The sequence below is a fragment of the Xylaria bambusicola genome, assembly GCF_022495145.1.
Source record: "Xylaria bambusicola strain CBS 139988 unplaced genomic scaffold F5B22scaffold_36, whole genome shotgun sequence".
In the NCBI taxonomy this organism is placed as follows: Eukaryota; Fungi; Ascomycota; class Sordariomycetes; order Xylariales; family Xylariaceae; genus Xylaria; species Xylaria bambusicola.
Window position 1 is genome coordinate 106,449 of NW_025953589.1, and position 13,273 is coordinate 119,721.

The 13,273-nt window shown below is 49.0% G+C and overlaps 4 protein-coding genes across 4 annotated transcripts; 3 read left to right on the forward strand and 1 right to left on the reverse strand.

Annotated features, from left to right (window-relative positions):
• Positions 1 to 470: 470 nt before the first annotated feature.
• Positions 471 to 3,319, forward strand: F5B22DRAFT_637832 (uncharacterized protein; the record flags this gene model as incomplete). The annotated part of the gene is made up of 2 exons (XM_047977498.1): positions 471 to 478; positions 1,477 to 3,319. 2 exons carry the CDS (start codon positions 471 to 473, stop codon positions 3,317 to 3,319), a joined length of 1,851 nt encoding a protein of 616 aa, XP_047828646.1.
• Positions 3,320 to 5,616: 2,297 nt separating this feature from the next.
• F5B22DRAFT_310911 (concanavalin A-like lectin/glucanase domain-containing protein) lies at positions 5,617 to 7,472 on the forward strand. Its single transcript, XM_047970614.1, has 2 exons — positions 5,617 to 6,798; positions 6,931 to 7,472. Exons 1-2 carry the CDS (start codon positions 6,254 to 6,256, stop codon positions 7,313 to 7,315), a joined length of 930 nt encoding a protein of 309 aa, XP_047828647.1. The 5' UTR covers positions 5,617 to 6,253; the 3' UTR covers positions 7,316 to 7,472.
• Positions 7,473 to 10,224: 2,752 nt separating this feature from the next.
• Positions 10,225 to 10,785, forward strand: F5B22DRAFT_648702 (uncharacterized protein; the record flags this gene model as incomplete). Its single annotated transcript, XM_047979055.1, has 3 exons — positions 10,225 to 10,386; positions 10,445 to 10,623; positions 10,674 to 10,785. The coding sequence occupies 3 exons, from the start codon at positions 10,225 to 10,227 to the stop codon at positions 10,783 to 10,785; spliced, it is 453 nt and encodes a 150-aa protein (XP_047828648.1).
• Positions 10,786 to 11,749: 964 nt separating this feature from the next.
• On the reverse strand, positions 11,750 to 12,763 carry F5B22DRAFT_648703 (uncharacterized protein; the record flags this gene model as incomplete). The annotated part of the gene is made up of 1 exon (XM_047979056.1): positions 11,750 to 12,763. One exon carries the CDS (start codon positions 12,761 to 12,763, stop codon positions 11,750 to 11,752), a length of 1,014 nt encoding a protein of 337 aa, XP_047828649.1.
• Between the last annotated feature and the right edge of the window lie 510 nt (positions 12,764 to 13,273).

A 13,273-nucleotide genomic window follows, 5' to 3' on the forward strand; every position in this document is an offset into this window, starting at 1 on the left:
TCACTATCTAGGCGTCTCCGATGCTCGGTGTTGGCATGACCAACTGCGAGGCATTCCGTGAATTAGGTAGCACAAGCTACACGCAAGCCCCGTTGCAGTTGATATTTTGATCAAACATAGTGACACTCATCAGCGGTATCCGGCCCTTCGTCGAGAATACCTAGACACATCGATAAGTACATATGTGATTGTGATGGAAATACATACTTTGTAATAGATAGGTGTCGACGTAAGGAGCAGGCTCAACAGGGTGATTTCTGCAAGCAGTCTAGACTTCAAAGGACCCAGACTACCAAGACTCGGTCCTAACTTAGTCGTCCACCTTAAGGTAGATTGGGCATGTATCTACATTGTTTACGTTATCGGTTATTAAACTCTCTCCAGACAGATGGATACCCGGCGGGATACCTGAGTTTATCGAGATACTACCAGCAGACTACCAGGTAGGTGGACAAATCCAACTCGTCACCATGCCCATGTGTTGTACCCACTCCATCAACCATTAGGTAGTGACTTTTGCTATCGTCATTAGACTTTTTCCCACTACCATCTCCCATTCAATGTTATCTCTCTCCCAGACACGCAGTCCGATCTTCGTGTTTCTTTTACCTATTATCCATAGACCGCTCCCCTCTCAGTGAATCGACGGCCTAACCCACAGTCGACCACGACGTGCGCCTCTGTCAAAGACAGCCGAGACAGTCAGCGTGTGTGCGCGCGCGGTCCAAGCCCCCCAGCTCCAGACCGGGGCAGCTCCGGTTCGCCGATTCGCCGACGTGCCGGTTACGCTTCCTGCTTCCTGCTTCCTCCATCAATCACAACCAATTGCCTCTCCAATCTGCGCCCACCGCTTCTTGCCGCTTGTGTATTTGTCCAGAAGCGAGCCGAGGGCGCAACACATCAATTTGCACATGCCAAAAAGGAAAGAGTGGGAAGAGAGAAAACAAAAAAAACAAGGGAGAGAGAAGGAAGCAACGTGACAGCAGTGAGCTGTGAATGTAAGGGAAGCAACTAGGCTGAAAAGCCACGCTATAATCGACTCGATCTCATCCCCTGCGCCCAGCTCCGGAAATTACTGTACGAAGTTATAGGTATAGGTATATCTATCTACGCAGGGTCGGCGGCGTGTTGTCAGCCAGCCATACGGACACGCCACCACTCGTCCAAGGCCGTACCGTATCGCACCGTGAGAGAAGCGAGAGAGCAACGAGTGTGTGACAGTGCGACCGCTGGCTTCCTTTGGAGGGTGTCTACCTATACATGCAGCTTGTTGGTACCAGTATCTAGATCTAGGGCTCTGAAAGGTAGGTAGCAGCACAACAGCGTTTGTTCGCAAGTAGGCTGGGGTGTGGGTAGTTCAGCAGGTATGGTTGGGGAGGGAAACGGTGATATAGAGAGGGATAGGGATAGGGATAGGGACGGGGATAGACTTGGGGATGGACTTGGGGATGGAGATGGGGATATGAGGCGGGAGAGCGAGAGGGACGGCAGTGATACGCTGGCCGGCGCTGCCCAATCGAGCCGCCCGCCCTATAACCGCTCCAACACATCCAACACTGGCAATGGCAGCGACACTCAGGTGTCTCAGTCGCAGAATCACCACCACCACCACCACCAACAACAACAACAGTATCACCAGGCTCAGCCATCCCAGTCTACTCAGGCTACTCATCGCTCTAAACACCAGAAACGTGTCGTCGGAGGTGGTGCCGGTCGCTTCCACGCCCGCGTTCCGTCGTCCAAAGGCCTGCAGAAGAGCCACAACCAGTCCACCACCAAGCTCAAAAGTCGCGCATCGTCCCCCGAACCCGACCGCCCGGCTCAGTTTGCGAATGCTCACCGTCGCACCACATCCGACCTGAAGCTCACCGCCGTCTCTAACACCAACCATACCTCCAATTCCAGCTCCAACTCCCACTCCCAATCGCCTGCACAAGCGCCTCTGAGGAAGAACACTTCCCACTCCAACCTACCCTCCAAGCCCAGCCGTCCGCGTCCCGACATTGGCAAGCGATCCAAGTCCGCCGCTGTCATCAAACGCTCCTCCTCTCACAAGGACGTTCAGAAACTCAAGAGTCAAAAGAACCAGGTGCATTTCGACCTAGGTAACGACGACGACGACGGAACCGGTAATGAGGACGAGTGGGTCGACGCGAGCGCATCTGCATCCCCGTACCTCTCTAGGCGCGGCTCCGTCGTGAGCGGTGGACAATCGCCCGCCAAACCACCCTCACCGATCGACAACGACTCCCGACCGCATAGCGCCCCGAACGCCGACGATCGTTCATCGGATCACGACGACGACGATTCCCCTTCGCGCCAGACTGCGCGCCACAACAGTTATATCACATCCCGGCTCTTGCAGCGCACCCCATTACACGGTGCGCCTCCCCAGATGTCTGCCCAGACTGTCTCTGTACCTCCGCCTTCTGGTTCACCCACCTCTCAGGCGAGCCGGGGTCCGTCAAGCCTCTATGGTACCCCAAAGACGAGTACTCTCGGCGCGAGTGGCCCAGAAGAATTGATATCCCGCTTTGTTAACGGATCGGGGCCTAGCTCAGGAGGGCGTGGGGATCCAGACTCATACTTCGTGCCTACACACGCGCCGCTGCGTCGGGATGATGGTGGCATACGGCGGCCGCAATCGCTTGGAAATCTGAATCAACCTTCCCACGATTCGACTAGTGAAGACGATGAGAGGGCTCTGGCGCCTCGCTCGAAGAATTCCATTCACAAGGCACCGCCCGCTAGTCAATCGCGCACTCAACAGAAGCTTAACCTTCAACGTGCCAGCTCCACCATAGAACCTGCGCAAGCAGGACCGGGTGTTGGCGGCGTAGGCCCGAGCCTATTAGTCGGCAGCAGTGACTACGAACACCGTGACCCTCGTATCAGCAGGCTTGTAGAGCGTACGGGGATGGAATACTTGGTAGTCAGACGGTATCAGAACCCCATCGCGCGATCTATAGCGCGACTGTCACATCTCCCCGGGGCTAGCAACAATCGTCGCATCCCCAAACAGAACGGGACGAACGGGGCCAACACCCACGGCAAGAACTCACTAGAGAACGATGGAGCGGGACGGCTCGGGCTAAGCCAGAGCATGACACATCTCACACGGTCTCGACCGACGACCCCACGACGATCGACTTCGATACGAACAACGGGGACGAGGTCAAGCTTCGAGGCCCACGAGGAGCGGCCACACGACCGCATGAGCGGCTCGAGCTATGCAGATGGAAACGACGATAATAACCTTGCCACACTTCTACGTAATCTCTGGGACAAGAGCAATGATTTGGGCGCAAGTCAGGACTAGAATTAGTACATGAGACCATTTTTTTTCTTCTTCGTCTCTCGAGTAGAGCAGTTGCAGGCCTAGAATGATGGTATACAGGGGCATCAGCGTTTTTTTATCTCTGTGGTGTTATCCGGCTTTGTCCGCGGCGCATGTTGAGACCCTTGGGCTGGGGCTCACGCGATTTTCTACTTCAAACTGCACATAGCATATACGAACTAATTAATGAGAATTGATCATCATTATCAGCACAGCTGTATTTGTGCTTAGACATGCTGAATCTTTCCTCCTCCTATCTTTCTGTCATGAGGATGGGTTTGGAACATGCATTTTTCTTCTTCTCGTGGTGATAATGACATATGTTCGTAGTACCTACCTAGGTGAGGAGGCAATGGTCTGATGAATATGCTGATCAAGTAGGTAGGGTACGGATACAGATCTTCGTCCTTACTAGCGTTTTGCTTGCTCGCTTGCTGTTCCCTTTTCTTGCTTGCTTGCTTTACTGTGTGAGAAGGGACAGGGCAACGATTGGTTGTATTGATGAGTGGTAGATTAGATTGGTAGTAATATCTGCGAGCTGCTTGTCCCCGGCACATACAGCTGTGAACAAACCCGGTGATAATTCTGATTTACTAGGTAAAACTTAAAATCAATATCGCAACTGAGATAGAAGGGAAATAGAGGCACGCGATTTGTTAACCCATCCCAACCTCATATCTACCTGTATGGAGTAGAGATGTTGCAAGTAGTCTGTGAAGATGATCTTGTTTTGCTCAGCTTTTAGGCTAAGGCGTTATCGACTTGCTTTCTTGTTTACTTGTTTTTCTATGAGAGGGGGAGAAAAGCCAAGCTCGATACATAGTTCTCATTACCACTGAGTGAGTGAGTGATAAAGCGAGTGATAGGCTGCCAATAGTTTAGCTACTTGCTTAGATGTTTGATGAATATGCGGTTGCAGATATAGAGTACAGAAAAAGAAAAAAGAAAGCTTGAAATCTGTCTTGTCACTTCCCTCTCGAGCCCTTCTTTATAAATTGCGGCTTGGGCTAGCCTTATCGCGTGGCAGGAAGAGAGCCAATCGTTCACGCCTTCTTTTTCTTAGCTTGGACAGGAGATTTCAGGTTGATTGCTCCTCCGTCCTCTTTTCTTTCTCCTTTCTCGAAATCATGTCGTATCTGACAGGATAACTTTACCCATAGCTCATGTCGTACATATATAAGCCGAGCGCTCGATCTTACGTGAATAGGCTACCTACCTACCTAAAGCAAGGGATGATACGAAACAGGATTTTTCGGTGGCCGTGTCACGCAAGCCAGAGAATGATAATGGCTCATCATTCGTATGTCGCTGTTTGCTACCTGTTTGGACAATGGTGAGATAGATTTCTTGGTGATGCGTGCTATGTCTGTCTGTCCACTACTAACTATTCAAGCGTCCAATAGCGTGTAGTATGGTCCAGGTCAGCTTGGCGTGGTACATTACACTGCGGATAATTCGCTTTTTCACTCGTAGCAAGAAGGGACATCTATCTCTCTTGCGCGTATCAATGCCAGCCAGTCGACATCTCTCGATGCGTCTCAGTCCAAAACATTGGCATGTGAATAGCTCGACGACACAAGCACGTGGCTAATCCTGGGGTGGGAGGTAAACTCGATTACGCCTCATTCGCCCTAGCATCGAGAGCGTTTACATTTACCCCGAAAGGAAAAGGGAGAAAAGAAGAAAAAGTGCTCGAAGTAACGTTATACAGAACGCAACGTTGATCGTCTGTAAGGATGCTGACTATCACAAGGACAAAATTGGGCATTGACATCTCCCATGCATGCTACTAGAAAGCCTTGGTTTCCCGGTTTCCTGGTTACTGCCGGGATACAGCATGAAGTTGCGTAGCGGAGGATTACTCGGCGGTCTCACAAGTCTGTGTGGGAAGGACGTCACGGTGCTTAAGTAGGTGGCTCGGCGCTGTTACCGACTTGGATTAGACTTGGACTGGATTGGACATGGGTGAACCAGTTTGATCTACCTATCCCCCCAACAGAAGCTCAGATGAACATATGCATAGTTGGCAGCGAAGAGTGCGGCCGAACTCCATATTTATCGGCAGTGAAGGGCTGAAACGAAAGTGCCGTGACATTTATGAGCCAAGTCAAAATTGAGTACTTACACTAGTATGCCGAGTTACCAAATCCATATCGAGAAAGACTTGGGATACTAGTGCTATGTAAGTGAATAGCTCCGGCATTGACCGACAAGCTTATAGCAACTGAGTTATGTATGGTGTGATAGATTGGCATTCCTCACCCATGGATATGGAATCTTATAAAGGGGTTGTTTGGGTGTTTCAAACCCCCAGATTCTAGTTGCACAGTATCATCCAACAAACGTACGGCTCATCCAGACGATTGGTTTCCACCAGAATTAGCCAGTAGTAGCATGCCTCTCGTGACGCCGAGCCAACGGCCGACAAACGCTCTGCTCTCAATAATAATTGGAGGGACAAGGTTAGCAAGGGAGAGAGCACAATAGCACGTTTCGAATAACACTTCCACTAGAAACACACACCCCGGTTTTTCGAGTAGACAAGCGTCATGCCACCACCACCACCCCTTTGGTGAGTGGTAAGCATTACCTGCTATTTTGAGTAGGGATCGAAAGATGCCGAAATAGGAAGGAATCTGGAAACGGACCTTAATGAACTAAACCCAAGGGATTATAGTTATGCGGCGTAATTATATGAACATCATAGCGGTGGCACGGAGCTGCTATATAATGATCGGGCGCTCGTGATATGTTCACCTGGCTGTTGTTCGATATACTCAAGAAACACATGTGATGAGAGTTATATAGATAGACCTTCCTTTCCTTTTGTTTGTATCCTCACGTTTTCTCTTCTCAGTTCAGATCTCGCCTTCGCTGTACATTATCTTGGATGCTAGTCATTTGAAACTGCAAACCATGCCTTCATTTCGAACACTTCTTTCCACCGCCACGGCGCTGTCGCTAGCAGCCACTACACAGGGCCGGCCCCTAGAAGCAGCAGCAGCAGCAGCAGACTGCAACTGCTACAAGGCATCGGCGGACTCGAACGCCTACTTTGCGAACCGCAAGTTCTTCGACTTCCGGAACATCGCGAACCCCGTGACGACGGCGCCGATCAACGGTCGGGTGGCGGATGCCGCAGCCGCTAACACACACGAGTACTTCTCGAGCGCGGAGTGGACGGACACCTTCTCGCTACAGAAGTGGGAGACAACCGGCGAGGGCGTGTACCGTGTTAACTCGTACAACAACGTGTTGATCGCGCCGTCAGACGGCCAGGACGAGGGCGTCTCGTCGTACTTGACGATGCGCACACAGCGACAGGCTGATTACCAGTCCACGGCCGAGGTCGAGACTATTAGCTCCGACTATCAGTTTCTGACGGTGCGGATGCTGGCCCGGACGCGCGGATCGCCGGGTGCCGTGACGGCGCTGTTCACTTACAAGGGTGAACCGGTAGAGTAAGTAGACATCCCTTCTTTTCCTTCACTCTTTTTCGAAAGAAGCGGTTTTTTTTTTTTTGGCTTGCGAACCAATTACGCTCATTCTCCTTTTACCGAGGTGACTCACTAACGACTTTCCGCACAAAACAGGGAGGGTGACATCGAGATCCGCACGACAACGGCGACCAACGTTGTGCAATACACCAACCAGCCCGGTTCAAGCGAGGGCGCGACCACCATTGTCGAACTGCCGACGCCCTGGACGGAGTGGCAGGAGCACCGGTATGACTGGACCCCCGGCTCGAGCGACTGGTACGTCGACGGCCAAAAGGTCGCGTCCATCCAGCTGCAGGCTCCGACGTCCCCCCTCAGCGTCCTCATGAACGTTTGGAGCGACGGAGGCGTGTGGAGTGGCGTCATGGATGTTGGTGGTGCTGCCGAGATGCAGGTTCAGTGGCTCGACCTCACTTACAACAGCACCTCGCAGCCCGGTACCTCTTGCGCGAATGTGTGCGTCATCGACGATCTGATCTAATCTGGTGTGATCTGACTTCTTGCATGTCAATATTTCTCTATTAGGAGCCTGGTGGCGGGTTGATTCTCTACGGCCGGTAAAATGTATATATATATTCTATTCGATGTTTCATGTACCTATATACGTCAATCTATATTAGCAAATCTGGTTATCTTCATGTGTGATGCACGTAACTATTACTGGCGTCGATGCTCCGGACTGGGCGGGCGGAAAGCTCTTTCATACATATGTTGTGGCGCATCTTCTAAAAACTTGTCAGCATCCTTGTATAGAGCGAATGATTTCATCATCGTGATAGTCTTATGGTAGTCTTACCATATATAATCGTCTTCCTCGAGCAAGTCAACGGACGCAGGCTTGGCTATTGAACTCTGGTGGGTTCAGCCTAGTATTCGTTCAAAGTTGGAAGAGCAGGGGAAAAGGCTGTCGTATCCGTTCAACTGCACTTAAATCAGTCAGCTAGAGAGCCGATTGGAAGGCGAACTGTGCTGTCCAGATGGTCTTGCAACTTACAGGACTGTAAGTGAGCCACGATGATTTCTAAAGCTATTTGATCACGGATTAATTATCCACAGTGACGTTTCTATTAGAACTAATGAGAACTTACATCGTCTTCATTACCTCCTTGTTGGAGCGTCTGACTCAACCGTGATGGACTCCGTAGGACTTCTTCAAAATCCGTAGGCACTCATTAAAGCTGGCGAATGTTGTTAACACTATACCGAAGATCCGAACCAGTCCGTACAGACGTTCGTGTTTATCTTCAGTTTAATTCTATAGATACTGTTCTCAAGCTCACATCAAAGTCAAGCTTCCTGGGAGCTTCACTACATGCGCGAGGGAGTAGCCAAAGGGTGGGAAGATCGGGGCCCTTGAAGCAGGTAGCATGCTTTTGTCGACCTTTCCGCCATAACACACAGCAAAAGAGCAGATTAGCGGCATTCTCGTTCTCTTTTGAATCATCCTCACTGACCAACCATCTTCCCGACTACCCATTTTCTCAAGTAAATGGCAACCAGTACGCAGCAAGTCTCGCAGTTGAGTTTGACAACTTGAAATCGTTACTCTGAAAAGCTATCTGCGTTTCATTATTATTTCAATATGGCGCCGGCGGCTTTAGTATTAGCCCTATTTTTACCTACTACCCGGCGATCAAGGAGAATATAGCTCCAACCTTTCGTATAATGGATCTATTCAAACATATTATATATGTAATTGATAAGATAGAAGGGCGTCGCGATCCTTTAGCTCTCGATTGTGCAAATGGCACCGAACAATATACCAAAATCATTGAGTACGGTTTCGACGAAGTGATATCATTATATCGTTCTGGGAAAGCTTCCCCGAGAGATATCGACTTCGAGGGCGTTCGCTGATATATGCTGCTGTTGAGTCTCTTGTAAACTAATCATTGCTACCTATCAGAGAGAAAATAACTAACTAAAAAAACGAGAATCTTAATAATAATTTTCAGATGAAATTAGAAAATATAGAACTGGCCTTTCTTCCTAGTATCAAAAAGCTCATTGCAAGCGGCGTGTTAGTTGCGGTCCATAATGAGGATGGCATGTAAGTCAACCTTTTGATAATACATAACTGTTATAATGACGATCCCGACTCCGGAAGGACCCCGGCTAGGAAAACTCTTCATTTCCGACATTCTGGGTTTTCCTCTGAGCTTGCCTCGTTAGTTTTATCTGCAGGACCAGATACCCCTCACGGTGTACCGCATCAGGAGGAAATCTGAATTATTATCGCAAAGATTTGAGCATAGCAGAAGGTCAGTGTGTCTCTGAACACATATTAGCTCAACTAATATTGAGCGAAGCGGCCAATTGTGGCCCGTTAAGTCTAGCAGTGATAGCCGGCGACGAACACGCCGTATCAAATCTTGTAAACCGATATCCCGCAACATGCAGAGAAGTGAACCTCTTTGGCCAAACTCTGATACATCGCGCAGTGTTGCACCTGACTTGTCTGCGTTTGATAGTTGAGGAAAGTGAGCAGTCGATCTTAGACCATAGGGACATAGGTGACATACGGGCGCTAGATTATGCAGTAAAGTTAGAGTACGAGGCATCTGTCGTCGTCTTGATAGAGCATCAATGCTTTACTGACTTGTGTTGGCTTGGCTACACGTCGAAATGTTGCATGGGAGCACTCGTTAGCGGGTTAAGGAATCGCCGTGATCGGTTGAAGGCATTAGCAGTAAGGCATCTGTCAGAACTTGAAATCACGCGCATGTACCTTGAAAGGGATAACACTTTGGACTAAAACACAAGAATAGTACAGAAAATACTTTACGACAGGGGTATTATGTTGGCTGATGGGCTTGATGGGCTTGGACCTAGAAATTTTGTATTCTTTTTGGAAGGTTTGGCTTACGTGGTTAGTAGCCCGTGTATAAGTTGTGTAACTACAACTAAGTCAGCAGGCATAACGTAATCAAGCACATTTTATATTGTTGGAGTATTAAATGCCGTTGAGCGGCTAAGAGATGTCAGATAGGCTATTACTTATACTTGGCGGGCGAATAAGGAGAATCATGAGATAAATTTCATCCAAATACTTCATGCCTTGTGGCAGTTTTATCCTGTCGTAAATGTTTGTACGTATGGTATTGACAAGCAAGCCGCTTATTGTCAGATGTCAATAGATTACCGATTACCCGTTTCCCTGGTAAGCCGGCTCGGAAGCCTGCTCTATGAGATCTCCGGTGGCGGAGTCGTTTATATGTCGTTCTATAGTTTCGATGAAGCCTCCTTTGACACTATAAGTAAGTCCACATCGACCAGACAATACTCTACCCTTCATAAACTAACTTAGGTTCATAACGCAGTGTCCCAACCGCCTCAACTGAAACAATATATTATTCCTGCCAAAGCTACTTCGCATCTTAGCATTTCACAATGTTCATTTCTAAACTCGCCCCTATCTATATGACAGGTCTCATTGCTAGCGTGCTTGCTAGTCCCCTTGAGACACTGGCTGTTCACACAGAAGGGCAGGCCCTGGCGAAGCGGGCTGAAGGTATTCACTTAGTGAATTGCAGAACCTACTCCCTGGTCGTGGTATGATACCATTTCCTAGAAGCCCATCAACTTATCTCGAAACTGAACTAGCGTACAGTATTGTTCCAACGACAGTAACTGCAACTTCTTTCCATCCGATGCCAATAAGTGTGTCCCTACCAAGGGAATCCTGACCTGGGAGATCCCCAACGGGCTGTGTGCTTTCAACACTGGAGAGTCTTTCCATTGGAATATCAGGTCCAACGCTCAATCCCAGGAGAACTATTCTGTTGTCGGGTATGAGATCAAGAAATCCATCTTCCTCGGTAATGGCTAATATGAACTAGGTCTGGCAATAATAATGAGCGTGGCTTCGTAATTCGAAAGGACGACAAGCACGTCATGTTCACTGACCCCAACAATGGAGAGCAATGCTCTAGCATCTATTACGCTGTCTAAACCAGAAGAGGGGTTACATGCCGCACTCCAACATGGCTTGGGGTATGAACAGTCATGTTACAAGTTTACGAAACGTTGAAACGGTGGTTGTGGGATATCCAGGGACTATCCCAACGTGTAAATAGGCCTCACCGACCTTCAGGAATTGGGACATCAACGAATTTTCCAACCTTGGACAACCTACAGTCTTTAGCAAGACCTTCAGCGTATTCACCATAGTCATTCATTCACTACGCACATTTAAAACATGCTCTTTCCACATTTTGGTACGTGAGTTCGGCAGCACTGTGGGCGCTGGCGTGTGGGGCCGGACTTTCCCATAAAGACCTTATGAGGTCAGCCAAAGGCTGCCTCCAAGGTCACGCTTCAGATCGTAACAATGCTTCCCATCTTCGCCTCATAAAGATACTCAGTGACTTGTTCTGTGATTGCTGCTATTAATATCGGGTTGTGTGTCAAAAAGAAAGTGGGTGAGTTCTTACGTTGACGCTTTGAAGGTATGTGGACGTGTAGTGCGTGTGATCTACGAGGGGATCGAAAGTGTTTAGTCTACGCGGATGGAATCAGAACGCACTATAATAATGGAACAAGACATGTTCCGTTTTGGCAAATGGAAGTCTCATGCGGATCAGTTATACGCAATGTCAATTCCTATGACTGGATACAAGTACACGAATTCCCTGGCTTTCTGTCCATCTCTCACTCCAGTTTTGATCCATACCAATTCTCTCTCTGCTCATCCGTCTCTCGCCAATTTTTAGTCAATCTCACCCTCGATCTCACTAGATAGCACTGGTGTTGAACTAGTACTATCTCTTCCCCCCCAAACTCCATCTTTCTTCCGTGGAAGAGTAACAGTGATCCTTCCTTTTTCTGTCCGTTTCAACTCCTCTTAGTCAGAAACAGACTATGCATGTATGTGTCTGATCGCCAGACTACTCGCCGTGGACCCTTCTTCCAAGAGCTAATATTTCCACGGGTCGCACGCATACCACGATTCACCCTGGCAACCGTCATAGGGATAATTCTCGGGATTTTCTTCATCAATCTCCAACTCATCATCAATGGATTCTTCACCCTCTGCAGCTGGAGGAGGCGGCGCGATTCGCTTCAAGATGCAACCAGACCTATCCACCACCCAGTTAGGAAGCTTGTCGCGGATTCTTTCTGCGACTTTGTCCATTCCAGGAGCAATGACGCGTTCGAGCTTGCTGAAGCGACGAGACGAGATGAGCTCTTCGAACTTAGCCCCGTAGCGCTCGTAGGTATTGTAATAGACGCCCAGCTTCGGTTCCTCGATGTCGATTGTGAGCGACTCGAGGGATCGGGGCAGCTTGTTGAGAAAAGTCCAGTCGCCGAAACCATTATAGACCGCGTCGTAGTCTGGGGCTTCTCCTACCTTGTTGAACACGGAACCCTCGTACTCGTACCAATCGCCGTACGGCTGGTCATGAAACCCGATGAGCAGCTCGAGACTGATTTCCAGGGTCTTGAGACTTTTCATTGGGGCCAAGGAATAGAACCACGAGCTGAAAGGTCGCAGATCTTCATTTGTTATGTCTAGGTTCTCGATCTTTTGTCCGTAATGGACCAGTCCGTACCCGATACCACCGAAGTTGGTATCTTCAAAGGCGTATGGGCGTTGGTAAGTGATGCTGCGAAGGCGCGGGAAGGTTGAGACGATCTGCTCAATAGAATGACCGTCGATATCCATGTCGTACATTCTGATCTCGTGCGCATTTGCCATGCTGGTGTCGCTCGGGATCGTACTGGTGTCTCCCCAGGAGCAACTCTCCAACACAATCTTCTCAACCGTCGGGTGGATGAGCAAGAAGCCAAATTTGGAGAGGGACAATCCCTCAAAAGCAAGACATTTTGCGTATAGAAATTCGGTGTAAGGGGTACAATTACTGTCACTTCCAATATTGATCCAGACATCATCCTGACTTTTATTCTGAGTAGAAGTCGCTTGATCCATTTTGATTAATGGTTGAAGACTGTACGGTACAACAAACGGCTTCAAGTAGAACGAGATGTAGGGGATGACGGCGTGAGGAATAACAGGTGTAAGAAGGGCTCTTAGGTAGGTGTATTGTGTATGTGGACAGTGAGGGTAGTATGAATGGACTTCAGGGAGTGCGTAAAAGTGGTACTTGGACCTGCTAGTATGGACTGTCAGTTTACGTATTCTCGGTCAAAAGGCCTAACTTGTAAATGTACCCTTGTCGTAGAGCATGTATTGCGTCTCGAGGTCGATGACTGTTCGCCAGTATCTAGATTTTCGTGTGGCAAGACACAAGAACAACCTTGTCCTTAGTCGGGAATAGAGGAGGGTTGAACACGGATGAAGGTGAAGAAGATCTGGATTGAGATAGTGTATGAATATGATGAACCTGTGCCTTTCGAAGGCCTGTCTGGCAGATGAATGCAGTGGAGAGTATGGGTGCCAGTAAGGGCCTGGTGGTCAAGTTGGGATGTGGAAGAGAGA